Here is a 22,827-nt window from a genome sequence, read left to right as displayed (position 1 = left end):
TTAGTTCAAGAATGTTTGAATGGAGAGTGCTCTGAGCAACACAGATTAACAACCTAACCTTTCTCTTTTTAATAAAATACTGTAGGGCCTTATGATGAAAGAAAAGGCAATATTTTTGTTGGAATTATTCTGCCTATGCCCAAATTTGAGGGTTTTTTGTTGTTTTTTTTTTTTTTAATTAAGAAAACTGTGGAAAAAGCCAACCTCTAGCATCCATCACCACATGTTAATGTATGTGTATAAATGTATAATTAAAATGTATAATTTAAACAAGTCTGGCACTTCCTTTGATCATGTATTTCCTCATGGCTATGCTAATCTTCTGGAAAAACATCTAAATTATCTTCTTGTTCTCTGTACTTCTGCTTTAACTCACCAGGAATATTGCTTATCACACTTTCCATTATTACCTTCTCCTCTTCTTATTCTGACATTTTTTTCTCTCCATCCATTGTCTCTTCCTGATAATATACTTAGACATTTAGACATTTTTCTGTTTGTGACATGAACCTACTAATACTTTTGTCACAACCTAAATTTGGTGGCTGTCCTTATAATTAAATTTCCAATTTCTCCCCAGCACAGATCTTGCCTTCATATTTGAATGAGATAATCAGGTGAGCCCTGAATCTGGCGTCAGATGCAATCCTTAATGCCAAACTGGAATCCTGTATCTAGTGCCAGCGTTATCCCCTAAAATACTTAGGTGATTCCTATGAGCAATATTTCGTTAAAATGGACTTGAAACTAATTTAAAATCTTCTTCTAGCCCCAGGAATAAACTAAGTTTTTCAATCAATGTTGCCTGTCCCATCTGTCCAAAATCTAGTAAGACTAGATACTAAAACAGAGCCTCACATAACCCAGTCAATTATGTGCAGCTAATGGGCCATGTCCACAATGGTCCTTATCCTGCCCTGATGACTTCTTTCATTCTTGCAAGTAACTTGGGTTAACGAGGCTAAAGCAAAGTAAAACACAACCCTAAATGTAAGCCTGTCTAAGCATAAGACGTGCCCAGTAGTAACATTAGTAACGACTTTGAGACTCTCATTGTAGGAGCTGCCCTCTTTTTTCCATACTGTCTCCAAGACTTAACATTGATCCTGGTTCACACCACTACTGATCTAGTCCTAGCCTTTTATTTGGATTCTTACCTGAAGCGAATGATTGTGTAGTGATTTTTACTAATTTTAGGAATGAGTATAGATCCTTAAATGTCTTATATCCATAATTAGTTCAGATTTATCAGTTTATGTTGGCCTAGCTATAACTTTAAATTCCCCAGTGCCAGCCTCAGGCATCTAATTGACGGTAGGGTCTAGAACTTCAAATTATTCTCACTCTGAAAGTTCCTTCTAAGTGTGACTCCAGTCTTGTCTTCTTCTATCTCTAAATGAAAACTCCAGATCAATTTTTTATCTTCTCCTAAGACTACACCTTGAGGGAATCATAACTAGATCAGATAGTCTGGTAATAAGTTTCACAAAAGCTCAACAGTCCCCACTAAATGCAGAAGCAACCCACTTTCACCAGTTGTGGAAGTCACAAGACTTTTTTTCTTGCTCCCTGGCGGATCAGAGTAAGAACATCGGTTTTCAAAAACTCTCTCATTTATTTGATTTACTAGCTCTGATCCCAATTGATTTGTATTTCTGCTATTATAAATAGTAAATTAATTTTCCTCCTTAGGTCATTGCCACTGCTTTTTTTTCTCTTTCTTTCCCTCTTTGTTCCCTTTAGCCTCTCCTCTCCCTTCCCCTTTTTGGGAAACGCAGATCTAGAGATAACCACAACACAGTGTGATGCACAAGTCCATTGTGGAGCATAAATTACGAACCAGTTATGCCAAGCCAGTGGCTCAGTGCAAGTTCTTTCCAGTTTAGTCCTCTGAAAGTATAAATAATTTCACTGTGCATTCTCTACGTATTTGGAAGTAAATGCAACATTTGAGTCTAGAGCAAAATTTCCATGGTCCTGTCTTCTGTGAACAAGAATTGCACTTCTCTTCCAGCACAAAACATGTAAATTTCCCCACTGCACTGCTAGGCACAGAGTCATGTCACACAAGTCAATATGTTCTTCTCTAATATTGCTTCTTCTCGCTGGATCAAATTTGTATTAGAAACAGTTTTACATCAGAAGTGACAACAGATTTGACTTGTTCATACCATCTGTTTCACCTCTGTTAGCACCAGTTCAAATTCACTGATACTGATAAATAGACCAGAAAGATTTCATTTTTCCCTTCTCACAGAAAAACAAAACAAATACACACACACACAAAATCTACTTTTGAGTCATACACATTTGATGTGGATTGTACTTGATATCTACTATTTTCTGTCTCAGATTTTCTGACACATATATATTATAAACAACATATTGATGCATATATAAAATTGTAACTACATACCAAGAACACCAAGTTGCCACTCACAGAATCATAGAATATTCTTAGATGCAAGGGACCCATAAGGATTATTGAGTCCAACTCCTGGCTCACTCCTTTCTCAACATTATTTACCATGATGCTGCTGAACAACCAAAAGTAAGGATCTTCCCATGAGTTAGCCCCAAAAACTGAGTGATTTAGTTTCCCACGGATAAAACTTCTTGAATTCATCAAACTACGTATTTGACAGGTCATAAAGTCATAACATGACAATTTCTCATTTGATCTTGCTAGATACAACTGTCACTTTTTTTTTTCTTTGTTATGCAATACTTTGAGAGATTTCTCTTTGAATATTGGGGTGGCTTGATTTTTTTTACTGCTCTTTTCTTCTTCCTGCTGTTGATAATGAACTGTGATTTACAATAGAGAGATACTTCATGCTACTCTGAGTTTTGCAGTCATCATGATAATCTGCACATTTAATGGTAGACTATTCTTTCTTATCTCAGATGGAGTACAGATAAATTAGTTTATGTCCCCCAAGACAAAAAAAAATAAAAAAAAATAAAAAGAACATGAAATGGTAGACATAAAAAAAATGACTGGAAATGATGCATATAAATTATGTACGAGTCACTATGTACCATCAATTGTGCTTTTTATGTAGGACTCGATGGACTAAGACTGTTGGCTAGTGGCTGTCTACTTCCTCTTAATTATACATATTTACTCATATAAATTCAATCATCTAGAAGTTTCCAGTTTAAAGTATAAGCTGTGCCATTTGTCTGTGAAGGGAGCCAAGCATTTCAGGAAAGTGGCATCTCTCTTCCCTTTCTACTACCCTTCCCCATCAAGGATTACTTTACACTGACTACAGATGGAATTTGTGTTGACCAGATGAGAATTCTGACTTTTAGAACATTAATATTAGGAGAAAATATATCAAGTTCTAAATAATTATGAAGAAATAAGAATTTTTTTTCAGTAGTTCTTTCACTTGCTGTAAAGCCTTGCCGAACAACATATCATTGGGAATTTTTGTTGAAATTAAAACATTCCCATATCAGTACAGTATTTCAGTTTCAACATAAGACCTCACTGTGAATAAGGAAGAAATTGAGTGGGAATTTTCATCTTAATTACTGAACTATGATACCTCAAATCTGCATAAAATACTTCGTACCAGGAATTATTCATGACTTATTCCTGTCAACGCTTCTTTTTTATTTCTGGTTGTTTTTTTCTGTTTGTTTTTGTTTTGTTTTGTTTTTCCTGTGGTCAGCATTTAATTACAAAAAACACTAAAGGAAAATAGACATGAAATAGCCTCAAACAATTAGAAAGTCTGGACTTAAATTCAAATCTGAATCTGATGTTGAGTCCACATGATTATAAAATTTTACCTGCTATTTCATGAACACATACTAAGAAGCTTGTTTTATAAGTGTATTCTTTTCTTTATCCTCTTTAATAACATTAATATTCTTCACCTAACTTCCTCAGAAAAATATGTAAATGCATGTTTGTGTACAGAATATCATGGCACTTGTAAAATAGTTTTTTATTAAAACAGCTGATCTGTAGAGTTGCAACATATTTGATCGTCTTTACTACCCCTGAGCTGAACATACACAGCTTTCCTGAACTCATGAAATATGATGGACACCTTTTTGTGAATTTCCACCAGTAGAAATCTGGGGCTCAAACTACAAGCAATATTGAGAAATCTCATGACATTTTGTGCCGTAGTTTCACTTGTTTCAGTTATCCACTTACAGTAACGGGCTACTGACATTGGCAAGCTAATGATATTTGCATGTTTTGTTTGTTTTAAGCAGTTTACTTTAAAGGAAAAAAATCCCACAAGATGTTTTATTTATTTCCTGAGAACTTCCGCTTACACAGGTAGACACTAGACACTTGAAATTAATTTTCCAGAGCACAACAGTAAAAAAGTAAGAATTTGACTTAGTTTCATTTAAAACAGTAAAAACTGACCTTGTAAACATTTCCATAGGAGGTAGGATACAATTTGACAACTGTCAAATAAGAGAAAGTAAACAGTTACTCTGTTGTCCTAATAAATAGTGAGCAACACAGGCATTAAATAAACATTTTAATATAAAAGATATGTGAAAGACTAAAATATCGTTCTTAATAAATTAGGAAGAGATTCAATCATTTATTTACAAGTTAGTCTTGCTGTCAAGGATCACTAGCTCTTTATGTTCATCCTGAACTTCTGACTGAAAAGCTGTAATGAGAACAATCCTGAGTGATTCACAAGTAGGAAAAAAATGGTGAATACATCTGCTTTGCTGCATGGAGGAGTGCTAAAATCTAAAATGGTTCATTTTTTATCTATATGTAATACTTCCGTAATCCACCAACTACAAGAATTGTCATCATAGCCTTAACGTCTGAAATGGAAAAGCAAGCTTAAGACAGTGAAACGTCTCTCCCACTTCAGGTTCCTCCGGCAGCTGTCCCCATGAAGACTGTGTTAATTGGTGGTAAAGATGATACCATGTCTCTATTTGGTGGTTGATGGGACTCCAGATTTTCTTGAGGAGTGAAGTGACCAGATGTTCCATACATACACTGCGAAGATGTGGTTTGCATGTTTGAAGCTGTGGAAAAAAAAAACAGTTAACATAGTTGCAAGTTTTCTATCTACTGCATTTAACAAAAACAAACAAACAAACAAGCAAGAAACCCAACAACAACCAACATCAAAAACACAATATAATTTCATCTGATGGAAATCCTGGTCTACCAGGTGCACCATGTGAAGAACTGAAATTTCAACAGTTCTATTCTTCACTGAATTTACTTCTACAACTTTTCTTTAGTGGCTCTTCACAGTTTCTGAGAATAGCATGAGGGAACAAGCCAAAACTAATGCATCAGTGAACTCTGCTAAAAATGCATCTATGGGCCTGTGTATGAGCCATCTTTCATGAAAACTGCAAAGCTGTTTGCATTTGCTGTAATCATCTTTTCATACCTTGCACCATTCATGTCCACAGTCATTGATGGGACCAGTACCATCACCTAGCACACAACACAGCATACAAAAGAAAGTTGGTGGACACAATCCCCCTCTGGTGATTCTGGAATCCTCTCCCTGCTCTTTAGCATCCTTAAAGAAAACTGACTATTAAATCCTTGCAAAGCCTTAAAGAGGCAAGTAATGACTGGCCTTCTGCGCATGCTTAACAAGTAGTAGGAAGAGGTAACCTTGTGGACAAATGAACAGACTGTGCCTTAATTTACCTCTTCTGTGTTATACTTCAGAGTCTTTCAGGAATGCAAAGCCAAACTCAGATATCTTTTGTTTAATGTATGTATCAAAAATTGGAGATTAGGTAATTTCACCTGTAACTCACTGTCAGTAGGAAATCTGTCTAATTCACAGAGTTATTGGAGAACAGGGAGGGAAGAGACTATAATACAGGAAGTGTACATTTAGACATTACTGAGCCAGGATTCATTTGATCTGCTTGACAGTGAGGATCCTGAAGAGCCCTTAGAGGAGCCCAGTTCATTATTAGGTCACTTAATAGTTAAAAAGTGTTTCCTAACATGTAATTTTCTGCAATTCAGGCCATCCATTCCAATCTTGTGGACAATGAATCACAGTTCTCTTAAAAGGAACAAAGAGTTATTCAACTCACTGTCCTGAAAATTTAAGGAAACGTCACAGGATACATCCCATGCACTTAGCTGTTTCATTTGATACTGCATCTTAGATGCTATATATATATGAGTTACAATTTAACTCTCAGTTCTTGTTAAGGTGCTAAAAAGTTCATTGCTCCTGAGTCTTGGATATACTTACGCATAGCAGTTCGACAGACAATTGAAGGTGAGGACTCTGTGTAGTATGAGCCTGTTTGCTTTCTTCCGCTATCATCCAAGATGTTCAGTGGATCATGTGTATCATTGTATGATGGCAATGGTCGAATGCTACTTACACTGCTGATTACAGAAACATGTTGATCCACCATTGATCCAAGTCTGTGAGATTCTGGATAATTGATATTGTTTCCATAATATCCTATTGACAGGAGATTGGAAAAAAGAAAGTAGAGTGAAATTATTATTGAAGAGAAACAGTAGTGTAGGAGCCTGTGGTGAGTTGGAGCACAAGGTAATCGTTATTGGCTGAGTTTTTTGAGAATAAGGTTATTTAGTACATACATGGCCTAGTCACCTTAATATTGCATGCAGTGATGGACCCAAAAGGGGGACGGATAACTGCAGAGCAAAATAAATCCTAGTTCAGTCATGCTTTCATTACAGAATTGCATCTCTATTGTATCACATTCTAAGTTCAGAATTAAACAGCGCCCTGCAACCAGTGGTCAGAACAGATGCCATGTGGACTCATATCAGTCACGTGGACTTGTGGAAGGGAGTTAAGTCTCCCTTCTGAAACTGACAAACAAGAAAAATACACACAGAAAAAAATATTTCATGGTAATACATACTTGTCATATACAAACTCAGATACAAGCAATATTTCCATTGTGTTTTTTCCTCCAGAAGAGAGTGGTGTTTTTTTCTGACTACATCTTTGAAGCAGACTGTAGCAAAAACTTTACTCTTGAATTCTGGGGAACAGTTTCATAGTAAATGTTTTGAGAGATTTTCAAGAGATTGACACATGGCAAAGTCATCCTAGTTTCTCTTGTTTTGTGCAAGACATGGCAATGGTGATAGAGGAAGACTGGCAGAGGTGTAGCAGAGGCATTTGAGGTCAACTGAGGATTCCCCACAGGGAAATAAATCCTGAAGTAGCTTGTTAAGCTGCTTTACTACCTATGCATGTCATCAGAGAAGTAAAAAACATGAAGATATAATTAAGAGCTGAAATATCTTCCATAGAAAAAAAAGGCAGATAGAAAGCATTTTGCTCCAGCAAGGAAAGAGAAACAAAAGGAAAAAATAAAATATTCTTAGTATGTTTTATACCGTTGGAAGCATTAGGGGGATATGTTGCTCCTGGACAAGTAGGTGCTGAGTTGCTCAAGAAATTGAAGCTTCCTGTATTCAGAAACTGCATATTGTGCGCATCCTGAGTCATGGATGAGGGACAATAGCTGGAAGGTGATCTGGCACTGTATGGAGTTACAGCACAACTGTTGTTGAAGTAGTCCCTGGAGAACTGCTGTTCACTCAAAGCATTGAATCGGCTGTGCTCCGCTCTGTGGTGGTAAACTCCTGAAGTGGAATGGGCCTGAGTTCTGAACATAGCCTGGTAACCGGAATTGTTTCCATAGTAGTTCTGATTGGTTTGTGACAAAGTCTGATAAAGGGGTTCTGAGTAGGAAGAGCACTGTGAATGTGTGGATAAGACAGGGCCTACACTCGGAGGTCTCACAGCCATTGGCCCCTGGTTGATCACACTTCCTCGGCTGACCAGGGCTGGTGAAATGGGTGGAGTCATCAGGTTACCAGTGCTTTGAGGCAGCTCCATCTGACCTGCAATAAATAAGCATTAGCCGTCACTAGTGTTCATACCGCAGTTCTTATGAATGCAGTGGATTTGTTAAGACACTAACCCTCTGGTGAAGTGCATGTTACCATCTGAAACTTTTACAAAGTGTATGGTTTGGCTCCTGCCTACGCAATGTAGGTTCTTTAATCCACGGCTTTGAGTTAGAAAGCTTCTGAATTCCATTTTCCAGATTGGAGACTGGCACATTCAGTGTGAAATCCCAGCATTTAAAAGTCTTTTATGCTCAGGATGTTTGTTCATGCCTCACAAGAATCTCATCAAGCCACGACGTGTGATATTTTTATCATTGTATCACGAGGATGTATTACTGGCAGGTCTCTAAAATTGCCCCCTTCCATGAATCGGCACAGATGGTGAGCTTGCGGGATGTTACTACTAGAGGTTCCCATAAATACATATGGTCATTTTTCCTTTTACAGTAATGTGCTATTGTGAACTGAAAGACTAACATGCAAACAAGGGAAGGAAGGACTAAGAGAACTGCTACATACCTGTCAGCTGCATATTCTCACCATCTCCTGTGGCAAAGAGATTTAGACCTGAAGGCATACTGCTAGGCTGACTAGCTGACAAGGACACGTAGGTTTGCTCTGCTAGACACTCATTTTTGACTGAAGAGTCACTGGGCAGAGAAGCAGTTTTGTTACGATTTGCTAAGAAGCAAGAGCTTGGTGATGCAGTAAAGGTGGCTTTGCTTGCATCTGAAATAATAAGTGGAAAACTCTTGGTGGCTGTTATGTGTGATCATTGCACATAAATTCAACACTAATATTGCAAATGAGATGTCTGATTTGTTCATAAACTCGTTTGCTTATTTTAAAACACAGTGAAGCCTCCATTTCTTGTATGCAGATGAAAATAAATATTACTCCAGCCTTAATCTTCCCAGATCAGAATGCATATTGTCTAAATCACATCCCCTCACTACAGATCTATGTAATACATGTCAATTGTATTAACAGCTCCTGACTGAAATCATCATAGTGTGAATATAAATCAGATTTATTCTCTTGAAGTAAATGTCAGCAATGCAGTCAAGTAAATTGCACTGAAGCTCATGATACTACATCTTAAAGATTTAACAATGAGAGTTTTAGAATGCTTGAAGTGTATCTATTTTCATACGACATCTAGAACAAAAGCATTTTTTATCATCAGTAGTTTTCAGTTTTTTGCATGCTATTGATAAATTCAGTGGAAATTTTGTTATTTTTCTGGAAATCATGGCTTTATGCTACAGTTTAAAGGACTTCACCAAAATGTCTCAGGAAAAGGCAACTGCTACACAGGGCAAGGCTTTTCCTGAAGGATGAAGAGAAAAGGCGCAGCCATCTGCTCTGACACAAATTCTATATAAGCTTGTTGCAGCACAGTGCAGATTAAACAGAGTAACAATAACCAAAGACTTCAGTACTGATCACAGATGCTAATGTTAATCAACATAAATTCAGCAGAATCCAATGGAATTTCACTACATTTTGGGGGAGTAACTTGGACCACAATTTAATCCATGTCTTAGGGATCAAATGCCATTTCTTAATATTCTTTCATTTCATACCAAAAGACCTTGAGGATGTGTCCTCCAACTGCCTAACTCTGAATCTCAGTAGCTACAAAATATTAAGGATATTATTTTAAGCTCTTCTGTTTCTCTTCCACAGCAGTATTTCGGTCAGTTGCTAAATATGCCTCCAACCTTGTGTTCCAAACTTCAAGGGACATTCATAATTTGTTAACATTGAATACATTCCTAGTTTAATGTGTAATTATGTATTTCAGATTTGGCTGAAAAATTGGGTTGGGAATTTCTGCTCTTTGCTAGACGTACTTCTTTTCACACCAGTTTGTGTCCCTTCAGCTGCAACTGCAGGTGTGTTAGTTGCACCCATGACAATTTCCATGATCCTGTGTAGCAATATTTCCCCCCCCAAATTTATTCAACAATATCAACTGTGGTTGATGGTGGAAATGAAATGGTGAATTAATGGTCACAACCATTTCAGGTGGTTTTAACAACGTGACCTAAAACTACAAATTCATAAAGAAAGAGCATAAGTCTACTTCTGTTTAAACAAATATGCAATTTTCTAAAAATGCAGGAATACATTCAAAAGAGCCAAGCTCTAGATACCTAAATTCTTCATGTATTTGTCCAGTAGATTCTGGAGTTCTTGTTCTTTGTCATTGTTGAACTGCGTCTCCATGGCAAGCAGGATGTACTCATCTAGCAGCATGCGGATCAAATGAAAAGAACCTTTAAGGAGGAGAAAGAGGGAGAGTAGCCAAGTTATCTTTGTGACCATCTCTCAACACTCTACAAGAAGCTGGTGAAACAAACAAATAATTGTGGACTTTAAATGACCTGGCAAGACCAACACTGGATAGTGCCTAACTTCTAGCTCTAATCTCTCTTTGCACTGGCCCACCTAGCTCAATTGTTTACTGTCCTGTAGGCTATTTGACCACTAATTACATCAAAGAAAAATACTGATGAAAGTGAGACATGCTTTATACTTGAAGAGGGCATACAGTGGAGCTAGATAAGACTGAAGTCTGCTAGAATGCCTCTGCTCTATTTCTGTTTGCTTTGTGCTAAGTAACCAGACAATAACTGGTGAAGTCTTCAACCTTATTTCAAGGATGTATCACATTAAAAATGTGTCTGTCCTTATAGTCATTTAAAGTAGCTGCTGAATTTTAGATAATGAAGTACCTACAACTATAGAAATAGCCTGAGAAATGATACATTGTATTTAAAGTTAATTTCATTTGCTCTAGCATTTTCTATATTATAAAAGACTATTTCTGAGAGTCCTCAAAAATATAAACATTTCTAAAGACAGACAAGTGAAACTTAATTTTTAAAAACCACAAAATACTGATGAATGCACTCTCATTTCAGAACTGAAAAACAAAACTGACCTGTCAAATTCTTTTTGCTCTTACAAAAACAAACAAATAAGCAACAACAAAAAAGCATATCCGCAATAACAGCAGTCTTTTTTTGGTCCATATATAAAATAAATATTCAGAATTTTCTGTCTCCTATTGAGATATGTAGTTATGCTCCAGCGTCAGATTAAAGCAGTTTTTAGTTTGCAAATGGCAAGGCAATATCAAACAGCAGTTTTAATAAAAACTATCTTGAAAAATGAACATGAGACATAGATCACCAATAAATTATTATTATCATTTACTGTGAAATGTTAGTTTGAAAAGCACATTACAAAGTATTTGTGGCTTTGATCAAAAAATCTTTGGGCTTGGACAGGCTCCTCTGCTGAGAAAGTAGCATAAGGTAGCTAAATGTTGGCACATATGTACAAAATGTGTTTTTACAAAGTCCAGGTACCAAAACTTGAGGCGTTGTTCAGAGTGAGGTTATGCATCACTCGAGCACCAAAAAAGCTCCATTTGAGAAGAAAGTCTTGAGCTCTCTTCTTCAATGACCTCCCATTTTGCTTGCTTGTCTGAAAGACAGAAGTAGCAGAATACTGTAGTTATACTAACTTGCTTTCTACACACAGGAAAGGAGAAAGGAGAACTGAATATGCAGGCTCATGTGGCAGAGGGAACCAAGCTGCCTGATTTAAACTGCCTTCATAAAGTCTGTCCTAAAGTGACAAACAGCAGCATTCACTCTTTTCAGTGCAACCAGAGTGGAGATCTGACCACATTCAATGAAGTAAACTGCTTACTGCTTGGACTCTGCTGTAGCCTAAAGGAATATAAAAAAAACCCTCATGTTCTAATACTGAAGATGGGAAATAGTTCTGTATGTGTATAGTTGTAAAGGACAAGAAGAAAAACATATCCTCTGGTGCCATGTTATTCCATACAAAAGCTAATGGAAATTAGTCTCTTTACTTCAGTGTAATCTTTATAATACCAGCTAGACTTTCTCTTACAAAATGATATGCCTACTGTAACAGTGGGGCTTTTAATGCTGCTCACTTCATACTCTGATTTGTTCATGTGGTAAAAATATGCACTGTTGCTTTCTCAAATAGCAAGTAAAAGGGAAGTGTTGTGCGAGTTTGAGAGTAATCATACTTTAGCATTAACAGAAGGCAATAGTGGAAGGATTACATGCTCTGTAAGTGCTCAGCTCCTACTCAGTGGATTTAGAATGATATCACGACTTGCTGGTATTTCCTACTCCTAATTACAGGAGAACAATGCTAGGAAACATACCTTTTAAATTTAATAAAATAGTATTACATAGAAGACAATGAACAGGAGGGTGCTTCATTGTTTTTACCTGGCTTGTTAACTGAGAATTGTGTTTTGAAGTTGCAGAGTCAATTTTAGACTGCAATCAATCAGTTCTAAAATAAATTGTGATTGCTCAGCCTCAGTAAGAGTTTTGTGCCTATACAAGTGCTTCTGAGAGTTTGGTTAGGCTCTACTGCCCTGACTCACCCAGAGCACCTCACTGTGCTGCTCAGAGCTTATAGTAAATGTTTGTAAATTCACAGAAAATATTAATGTACCCAGTGAAATTTGGGAAAACAAGTAAAGAAAGGGAAAGTAACAAGTCAACTTCTGTGAATTGGCAGAGGCACTCTTCTGTAAGTCAAAGCTAACTGCACTCCTCCTGCACCCATTCATGTCAAGGTGGTCCCTAAAGTGGTAAATAAACTATCATAGCATTACCAGACAGGATAGGACCTGATGAAAACACAGTCTTCAGAGCTATTAGCAAGCATTATCACATGCTACATTTCTTTCTGATGGTTTACATTAATTCACAAATTGGGTTAATATATCTTCCTTGAGCTACAGCTGAAAACTCAATTACTTTGTTCTGAACTGTAGTAGAATCATAGGATTGCTCAGGTTGGAAAAAACCTTAAAGATCACGTTCAACTGCAACCTGACCATGTTATCCTAACTCTGACAACCCTCCACCAGATCATGTCCCTGAGAAAGTATGATTATTTGTAATTATACATGTATAAAATATTTGTGATTATGAAGTATCTCATAAAACTGGTTAAAAAAATCCCATTAAAAGTCTCAATTACCAAGTTAAGCACCTCGTGAAGCTATAACATGGCATCTTCAATTCTGGTCTGTAGAAAGCCTTCCACAAGTTATCTACTTCTGAATCCACCTATTGCACTTAACCTATATTACATGCAGTAACATCTCAGTAATATGAAAGAAAAATCTGCAACTCTAAAGAACAACTTTGGCTCACCTTACTTAGTTTTTCACGGATGTAAAAATATTCAACAGCATTCAACATGATTAACTAGAACTAATTAAGTAGTCTTGAGTCAGGTGGAATATCTAAAATGTACCTTGATAACCCTTTGCTCAACCACAGTATCCAGCCATTCAATAAATGATTCCACAGTGGCATTCTTCTTTAGAAGGTCCTTCAGTTCTTGGAATACAGTAATAGAGTCATCTACCATGTGAAAAAGGAGAATATATCATTCCATGTTCTTCTGAACATGAGAAAAAGCCACTCATCAGCTGTATGACAAAATTGTAGCATCAAAAGGAAAGGCAAAGAATTAGAGTGGTGAGGAAATGAACTGCTCTTCAGTGAAGTAAGCAGACACACATCTATTATGCATATGTATTTTACTTATTTTAGCACTAAATGATAACATATAGTTTTACAAGGAAATAAAAGCAAAAAAAAAAAAAAATTGGATGTTTTAAATTCATTTTAATGCTCATCCTTGAAAACCTACCTATTACTAAGTCTAGTAGAACAGCTTTATCTGTAATGTGACAGACTTCTATAATGTCTTTGGTTTCCTTTACATTTTACAAGTTAACTTCTTTATTTCCCATCCTTGAGAAAGTGCCTGAATAGGATTATGATTCATTATGTAAGAGAACAAACTTTTCTGATCAAAATAACAATACATAGAAGATAACACCTTGCTATTATTCTTTCAGTTCTCCAAACTAGTCACCATACTTCTCATGGCAAGAATTATCTTTTAAACAATATCTCAATATCAATATCTTTTTCAGAAATAAGTGTATATAAAATTAACTGCAAAAAAATTATCATCCTCTGCACTTGTACTTCATTCAATTTTTCTTTATTAAAATAGCTGTTACACTTCATAGAAAGTTACGTTTTTGTTTTTTTTTTTACAGATCAGCTGTTGGTCAAAAATAAAAACAAAAACAAAGAATGTAATCTAGCCTGAATATTCATGAAATTAAACTATAATTACATGTGATTTTGGGGACAATTTTCAAGAATCCATGCTAATACTCCCACATGATAAGATAAAACTTCAAAAGGGATTTTATTACAATTAGCAACTGACATGGAAATTATTTTTTCAACAACCATTTAAAATCATCTATCTAGGATGATTTCCCAGCGCAAGCTTATGTTTTTGTAGGACATGCTAGGGCAATAAATTGGTTTTCTTGATCTAAAGTTAATGATGAGCTAGATCAGAGAATGCAGTGTCTTTGTGTCTCTTCTCTGACAATCTCTATGTAGTATGACATGGAATGAAGAGTGAATTTATTTTAACATTACAAATATATCACCATGGACTTACACTCATTGTAGACCTCTCCATCAGGATCTGTACTCCCTGAGACTGCAAGGAGTGCCTGAGAGCCAATACTATTCAAATCAACTTTTTCAATGTCTGACACCATGGAATTCACCACATGCTGATCAAAAAGTGCTGGCCGAGCAATCTGCAAGAGAAATCAAGACAAAATTCTGAGAAGCTTCTCCTCAGAAAAGAATCAGTAGCTGCTTTTTCTTAGCTGCGTTTACTGGAGGTCAGATGAAATAATACTCTCTTTCCGTTAGACTTCTAATATTTTTATGTACCTTCCTTTCTTGATAATTTTCACATCACCCACATGCTACTTTTAAGATTTATACAACAGAAGTCTAAATCAAGAAGAATATATGGTGCATCTACAGTTATACCTGAGGGTTAGTGCCTCAAAAGATTGCTCTGTTAGCATCTAAGCTCTGAAAAAGGTACTGTATGCTTCAACAGTCTACTAAATCTTCATATGGAGGTGCCTCCTAATTGCAAATATCTGCATCCTACCAACTCAGCCTTGGAACCTTCAGCTGTCTATCACATATTCCTTGCAGTTAAAATTTAGAAGGGATAAACTCAATAAAGGACACTGTGGACAAGACAGTGAACCTTTGCAAGGCAAGAAGGTACTAAAGAAAATTCTCATATATTCCACTTTATCATATGATTGCCAAATATTCCCATGATAGTAGTTCACCATAACCATGGTCTTTTCTCTCTTTTCTACTACAAAATTTTGAAGATCTATTTATGGCCTCTTCGTTCTCATTCACCGAAAACAACAAGGCATAAGTCTTCCATGGCTGAAGCTGAACATTTAAAATACAAAAAATTAACATCTGCTAGCCAGAAAGATAAACAGAATATAATTGTCAATCTTTTATGCACAAATCTTATTCTGTTTACCTGTGCTAGGTGTAAGAACGATGTCTGTCTTTTCAGGGAGGAAACAAATCTTCGAGCAATAGGCAGTTTCTTATCCATCAGGATTTCTGGTAGATTTTCCAAAGAGGAAACAACCCACTGTTCCCAGTTTTTTGCAAAATTTCTTATATCTGCCAGTAAACTACAGTAAAAAATGTATTTTAGAGAAATACCAATAAAAGATTTATTGCATTTGTTTTAAAATAATTCACAGAATCCTGGACAGATCTGTGAATTACTCTTCAGGTATCCCTGAAAAGAAACAGGAAATGACTGATCATCAGAAGGCCAAAACTGACCATGTATTGATCTTATCCCCTCTGAGAAAAAAACGTAAGCTATCTGCCAGTTGAAAGGGATTGAAAACAATTAGCCTTAAGAATAAACCATAACAAATCGAAGAACCATTACAGGTGTCTGAAACTCAAGATCTTAGACAGACATAAAACCCCAAATATGACAGCCTCCAAGGGAAAGGAAAAGTGAGAAGATTCAGAGGTAACTTATAATAATCCTCTTCTAACTGTCTTGTTGAAAAAAAAATGCTTAGATACCATGAAGATGTGTACGATACAAACCTGAAAAGTATTCTGAAAAAAAAGAGATAACAATTATTTTTCCTCATACAACAATAGCATATTTATTTCTTTTCTGGTCTTCCAAGGCTTTAGTCTAGAAGAAATTTATTTCAAGATATTCAACAAGACAGAAAACAGAACATAAAAATACTTTCTAATATTTTAAGGCTCTTCTATAGCTGTTCCCACAGCTGATATTATTTCGCCATACTTACTTTACTTTTCTAAAAATGAGCTTACATATTGTGAGAAAAAATCTCTAGATTACAGAATTTCTGCTATTTGTTCTCCATTTTATTGGAATATGACTATCAATTAGAATGTATCATTATTATACCTACCTTTCTGGCATTTCTTGCATTGTTGCAGGGATAAGTACATCTGTAAGAACCTTCAAAAAGGTAACATAAAATGATATCAAACTTCCACTGGACACTTCATTCTACTCATTCTTGTCTACTTAGATTGTAAAATGATAAGGACAGGGAATTTATACAGAGTAAAGCCATCCAACCTACAGTCCAGATTTCTTACTGTATTCATCTTTCTCCCATCACTATTAGATAGGTGTATATGAGATGTTTATACAGTTAGATATTTCCCACTCCTAATGTATGCTTTCTTGCAGCATGTTACTGCTTACAGTAGATCTGCCTTACAGTAGAGCAGTCAGTAGAAGTGAGGTGCCTAACCATTTTGACTTTTCAGACATCACTGTTAGTCCCAATATAAAGCAGGTACTCCAGAGTCTCTCAAGTCCTCAAACACTATTAGCTGCCTGACTCTTCCTACTGTCATACTGCATGTGGCATTGAAGTTCTTCAGAGTTTGACAGATCACTTACAGCTAACTGTGGTATTATGGAACTGTTTTGGAAAAAAAAAAAAAAAAACTCTGCCAGCTGACATGTCTTCTGGAGCAGCTTACTGCAGAAGGCAAAGTTGTTAGATCACCCATATTGTCAAAATATTTTTCCATTAAAAATTCAAATGGTTTGATAACAACTCCTTGGATGTGCTAACAAGAACGTCTGAAATAACAATAAGAAAGTAATGGTGAAAAACAGAGAGAAAGGACAATGATAAATTCATGAACTTTGCATAGCTCTTCTTTATCACATTTCTAATTCAGAGCTCCTCTAGTATTTAAGTGTCCATTAGATTAAATATTTATTATCAACAAAGTTAGTATAGGATCTACTGGGCCATAAGATTTAAAGCAGAAAAAGCCTTACAAACACAGTGTACAATATATCCTCTACAAACAAATTAGGCATAATGACTCATTTCTGGGGTAGTAATTACCATCTTCACTGTTAATTACTTTATCACTTTATAGCTTAATATGTTTCTAAGAAATACATATTTTCTTCCCTTGGAAATTTCCCCTCATTGTGCATTAAAGAATGACAGATACATAATAATAAGGCACTCAGTGCTGAACAGCCTCAAGTTTCTTCCTTTGACTGCTTAGTGTTCACTGTTACGCCATTAATTATTACCTCCACACAGTTGCAAAAATGTGTTAAAGAGAGGATGAAAATTATTTCCTAATTAAACAATATACTATTTAATAGGAACTTAAGATACTTCACACTTATTAGTTAATTATTTAATTGTACAAACTAAAAACACAAGAGCTTTGTTAATTTATTTTTACTACGGTCTAGTCTTACTTAATTGTGCCCTTGCAATTCTCCTTAGTTCCACTAGCACAACTATATGTGGGATCATGCTAGGAAAAAGATCTAAGAGCTCATATTGCACAAAAATTCTACAAAAGAATGTTTCTTACTATTTTTTAAAATCCTGAACCAGCTCAGAATGCAGCCAATTAAACAGTTTTGCTGATACATCTAACAGTATGGGAACAGAAAGGAGTGCTAAAAGGCAAGAAAAGTGGGCACATCTTAATTCAGTATTATTCCTGCTCTGTACCATGAAACGTAGCCTCTGAGTAGTGGATCCACAAGTGGAATCACCTTGTTGATAGGTTGAAGGCCGTCCTTGCTGGTAGAAACTGCAATAGTATTTTATGTAAAAACATGACTTCAGCTTTCATTCAGGTTTAACTTATTCAGCCTTGTCAGTGAAGCGCACAAGCCTTCTTTTAGCTGAATTCAAAAAGCGGGTAAGGATTTCACAATTAGAGAGCTGCTTGTAGTCATGGCGTTCTTCTCCTTGCTGATTCACATAAACAGATGCAGAAAGCAGGCAATGACATCCTGCTGTTGTAACACTCACACTGTTTTTACACAGTTAGAAGCTATAACGTGGCTGAGATTATCCATGCAACTAAAAGCCTAGCCTACCTTATACAGAATCGAGTCACAAACGCAGAAGATGTCAACAATGATGGGATTCTCAAGCAGGGGAAGAAGATGGTCAGGCATTCCTTGCCAAAAATGTAATAAGAAATGCTGAATCTAAAGGAGTAAGAACCAGAATTATGGACTTACATAATGTTTTCTTAGCTCCCTATGTATATATACCAAGAATGCGAGTTCAAACAATCTTACCTCTTCAAAGTTCCCATTAATTGCATTGTCAAGGACACACTGACAGTGTGTTTTGTACATCATTATAAGAGTATCTACCTATTTTGGAAGAAAGAATAATTAAACAGAGTTTCTTAGCTCTCTCCTGTATTGCAATTGATATCTAGGTTTCTGCTTTCTGTAGCCAGAATTCAAACATGAAATATAAAGTGTATTACAATGCATATTCACAAGTAGGTTCTTCAGAAGCAATGACATCACAAATCTTTATTTTTTAGCAACACCTTTAAGTTTCAACGTTGCTGCTAGAAGTGTAGTATTTGAATCCTTACGCAATGCGAAAATGTGAATATCAAAGTAAGGCAATAGCTAGATTAGTCAGTCAGATGGTAAATTCACCTTTCTGAAAGCTAAGATTAATCCTAAAGAGTAGTGCAAGTTAATCATTAGGCTGCTATAGGCGTCTATGAGTGTTCTGAAACATCATCTAGTTGGACAAATGAGAAAATAGCTGCCAGTCATTTGGTCAAAGTTTAATCACTGCCTTACAGGAACTGAACTTTAAAAAGCAAAACTCCCTTTCATCTCATCACATTAATTTATCAAAGTGGAGCGTTCCCTTATTTTAAGAACTCCACAAAGTTAATACAAGAGTTTGTAAAAAATTACAGTAAATTTAAAAACTTGTAATAAATTATAAAACAAGAATCTTGTAAAGTATTTTCAGGAAAGAAATATGGACATTAGCAAAACCAATCTTACTGCACAGAAGTATGGAAAGTTTTACTACAGCTTTTGAAGATCTCCAGCAAACCAAAGTCGGGTTTTGAATGAACTTCGAACAGCTTTTATTCCAATAGGTTGAGAACACAGATTTCTTTGGAAATTGACCTTGCTGACTTTCAGAGCTGCTTCTGTAACTACATATATTTTAAAAAGTGGAGATTCAAGGACAGTATGATAATTTATTGAAGGTTTTGGTGGAAATGTGAAGTTTAGATAATATTTCTTCAGAAACACATAATGAAAAAAATTATCAATCTATTTTAATACTGACTGCTACAGTTGTCCAGCAATTTCCATTGCATACAGTCTCTTAAAAGTTTAATGAAGGAGTCAAACTTCACATATGTACTCTCTTCAACAGAGAATCTAAGGATCATTTAGACCTTTTCTCTGCTTCAAAGCTTGGGAAAGTCACTTCTCTTTTGTCCTCTGTTAGAGATGTAAAAATCGTTGTATCAATTCTGGATGCATCTTACTTTAGGAGACTGAGTGATGGGATAGTAAGTGGAGGGATAACAGTGTGGACTGCTAGAGAGAGCTCAATAATCCTTGGTCAGATAAGCTAAAAGAGGGGAAAAAAACAGGGAGGGAAGAAAATAGAAAATTAAAAGCAATGAACAAACAAAACAAAAAAAGCGAAAACAAAACAAAACAAAACAAAAAACCTACAACCAAGAACAAGGAATAAAAAAGAGTAACAGGGAAAGAGAGGGCGACACATAAATACATCTCTGTTCCCACAGCCTCTTCATAACTCCAAGAGGCTGTTTGCAGAAGGGATTCCCCCCTAAAGCCTTCTTGGACTCTCCTGTCATCTGGTCCCAATACCAGAGCAGCTACAATGGTGCCAATCCAAGAATGAAGAGAAAACGATTTTCATCTTATAGTTCATTGCTGGAGTGGTAAAATCCAGTTTTGTTTGTGCTGCTGTACTTGGGCCGCAAGGAATCTCAAATGTTCCCCAGATGTAAATGTTACAAGAATGCTGTTTGAGTGATTTCAATTCATGAATGGAGTTTATAGCAGTGGATGAGGTACACTGCTGAGTACCCCAGTTTGTTGACTTTCTTTAAAATCTGTAAGCTTTCCAGCTAACACGTACTACAGATGACTCTTTCTGTTTAGCTCTTCAAAACAGGAACCCTGGTTTTCACTGCCTACATGGAGCAAATTTAAGAGGAAGGGCTCATTGAACAAAAAGTATTAAAGCAACATATCTCAAGAAAACCACCATTATGACCTATTCTGGAGCTTAAAATTCAAGTTCACAATTTGCACCAAAAAGGTATCTATCTCACTTCAGGGACATAGCAGTCTGTAATGTGAACAGAAATACAATACAGACATCACAGAAGAAAGCAGCCAAAGATCTAAAGCATACTATAGCAATACTTCGAACTGACCCTTTGATTAAGCAAGACTGTATACTTACTTCTGGAATACAATTTTACTAACTTCTAAAAAAACCTGTGTACTCTGATTTTCACAGTCTCCTTTCAAATAATTAATGAATGATCGTAAAGTTCATCTAATTATTTGCTGTGAATTATTTGTTCTGATCTAATCAGAACAAAATTTACCTTAAATCCAAAGGCATTTGGAATGAATACAACTCTGTTTGTTTGTTTTGCTCTCCCCGTCTTACATACCATCAGTTTGTAAAATACTAGGTCAGTTAATAGGTAAATAATTCAACCATCTTTCCAGAGGAGAGCCAGTTAATCGGTGTTAGTAAAGGTTTGCCCCCTCTATAAATCAGTCACCTCTGTTTGATTATGGACATTTCTGGCTCTTTCATGTCAATACCTCAAAGGCTAAGATATCAAGAAACATTGTGGCAATTTTTGATCTGTAAATTAGAAGAGAAGTAGCTCATATTTTACCTTGTCTTTGGAAATGCATCCTTGAAGTAAAAGATGTTGGGCACTTGGAAACTCTGGGAGGAGAGTTCCAGTTTTGGAACTCAGAGAATATTTCCGAGTAAAACCACCCTGAAATGTGAGGGAAACACAGTAACATTGAAATATCTAATTCAACTTCAAAGAAACCAACAATTCATGCTAAACATGTATATTATCTGAAGAGTCTCTCAGCATTCTAGAATTTCTACATTTAGATTAGTCTTCAAAATAATGATGCTTATCCAGACCTGTATTTCAGATCAGAAAGGTAATGAAAGATATGCCTAAATCTAAACTATACCAATTGCAGTTATCAGAACAATGCAACCTTTGGACCACATTATTTCATGGAATTCTGTAAGATTTGAATTTAGTCTATGTTTAAAAACTCTGTAGAATATCATCACTTACTCTCTTCTACAGGATGGATTGTGATATACTCAGAGTAACACTAAGTTTTATTTAAGATGCATCTTTCCTGTGCAAGGAGCTTGGGTACTGGTGGTGCTATGGCTCTCTCCGGTTCTCTTGCTGCTCTGATAGCACCACAAGAGTGGATTCTGCTGCTTTAAATGCAATACCTGACATTTTATGTTATCATAACTTTTGATAATATTTAATAGCATTATGGGTATGATGGTATGTAGGGACACTTCTGAACTATATATTTATTACATAGCTCCAAGTAATTATGACAGAATTGACATGAAACCCCAGAAAACATCTTCCAGTCCTGTTTCCTGCTGCACTGAAACATGTGCACACATAAACTCATGTAGGAAAAAAAAAAAAAAGACAGATTGAGATGTGTATCCTTCTGCATCATGGCACTGATTTTATCTGGCTTCCTCCTAATCTGTTGAAGTGACTGAGAGTTTGGCTGCTCACTTCAGAGAGTCTACATCTGGTTCAGTAAACATTTTTAGAGCATTTTGCTTCTGTCTATAAGAACAAAACAAAATTATGCTGGGAAGCACAAGCATAGATTTACACAGTAGAAAAAAATCCTGTAAAGCAGTTCAGTCCTGAAACTCAAACTCAGGAGTCAAAGAATAAGGCTGGAAAGAGGAAATGCAGTTTCAAAGGAACTTATAGAGGAAATGAATATATGATTTTTCTAGGGCTACCTCTTTAACAACAAGGGTGTTCATTAGCATTATGATCTCAGTTTTGTGTCTTAGTAAGGATGATTTCCTTACTGTGGTTTTGTGTTCTCCTGTTTCTTTGTTGATGCACTGTCAGCACTGACCTAGAGTCAAGATAAATTTGTCTTGAATTACACTAAATTCTACTGATTTGAGAGTTCCTTGCAGTTCTTAGAATTCTCCAAGTCTCTTCAGCTTTTGAATTCTGAAATATTACAGACACATCTCATAATGGTTGCTGACTGAGAAAAGATCTGGAATGATTATTAGATGTGAGCCTTTGGAGAGATGGGATTTGGATGGACAACAGCCGCCTTGTCTGCGTCAGTTCTGAAACTGACCATGAAGCAATATAAAGTAAATCTATCCTCAATTAAATTCCTGACCTTGTACGCTCACAGTCTGGTTTAGTCTGTTTCTCCTCAGAGTGAAACAGTCACATCTTGCAGTGATATAATGTTACTATGCCTATATTTATAACATGAACCACAACATGCTTATTAAGCTCTAAAATGATATA

At 36.0% G+C, this 22,827-nt stretch overlaps 1 protein-coding gene across 1 annotated transcript in view; it reads right to left on the bottom strand.

The window, feature by feature from the left end:
• Positions 1 to 3,481: 3,481 nt before the first annotated feature.
• Positions 3,482 to 22,827, bottom strand: part of RFX6 (regulatory factor X6) — a 35,800-nt gene continuing 16,454 nt past the window's right edge. Inside the window, exons 7-19 of the mRNA XM_042817906.1 lie at positions 21,145 to 21,252; positions 18,497 to 18,574; positions 18,290 to 18,403; positions 16,320 to 16,369; positions 15,383 to 15,542; positions 14,471 to 14,615; positions 13,232 to 13,341; positions 11,278 to 11,395; positions 10,057 to 10,179; positions 8,417 to 8,626; positions 7,379 to 7,888; positions 6,243 to 6,461; positions 3,482 to 5,031 (exon numbers count right to left, since the gene is read on the bottom strand). Of these exons, the coding sequence (XP_042673840.1) occupies positions 4,868 to 5,031; positions 6,243 to 6,461; positions 7,379 to 7,888; positions 8,417 to 8,626; positions 10,057 to 10,179; positions 11,278 to 11,395; positions 13,232 to 13,341; positions 14,471 to 14,615; positions 15,383 to 15,542; positions 16,320 to 16,369; positions 18,290 to 18,403; positions 18,497 to 18,574; positions 21,145 to 21,252 (2,109 nt within the window). The 3' untranslated portion in view covers positions 3,482 to 4,867. The remainder of the gene's footprint in view (positions 5,032 to 6,242; positions 6,462 to 7,378; positions 7,889 to 8,416; positions 8,627 to 10,056; positions 10,180 to 11,277; positions 11,396 to 13,231; positions 13,342 to 14,470; positions 14,616 to 15,382; positions 15,543 to 16,319; positions 16,370 to 18,289; positions 18,404 to 18,496; positions 18,575 to 21,144; positions 21,253 to 22,827) is intronic.

Source organism: Centrocercus urophasianus, unplaced genomic scaffold (assembly GCF_019232065.1).
Source record: "Centrocercus urophasianus isolate 14NV4802_14NV808 unplaced genomic scaffold, USGS_Curo_1.0 seq_10, whole genome shotgun sequence".
Taxonomy (NCBI): Eukaryota; Metazoa; Chordata; class Aves; order Galliformes; family Phasianidae; genus Centrocercus; species Centrocercus urophasianus.
The sequence above is the reverse complement of the archived record's forward strand: the minus strand, read 5'-3'. Positions and strand labels throughout refer to the sequence as shown.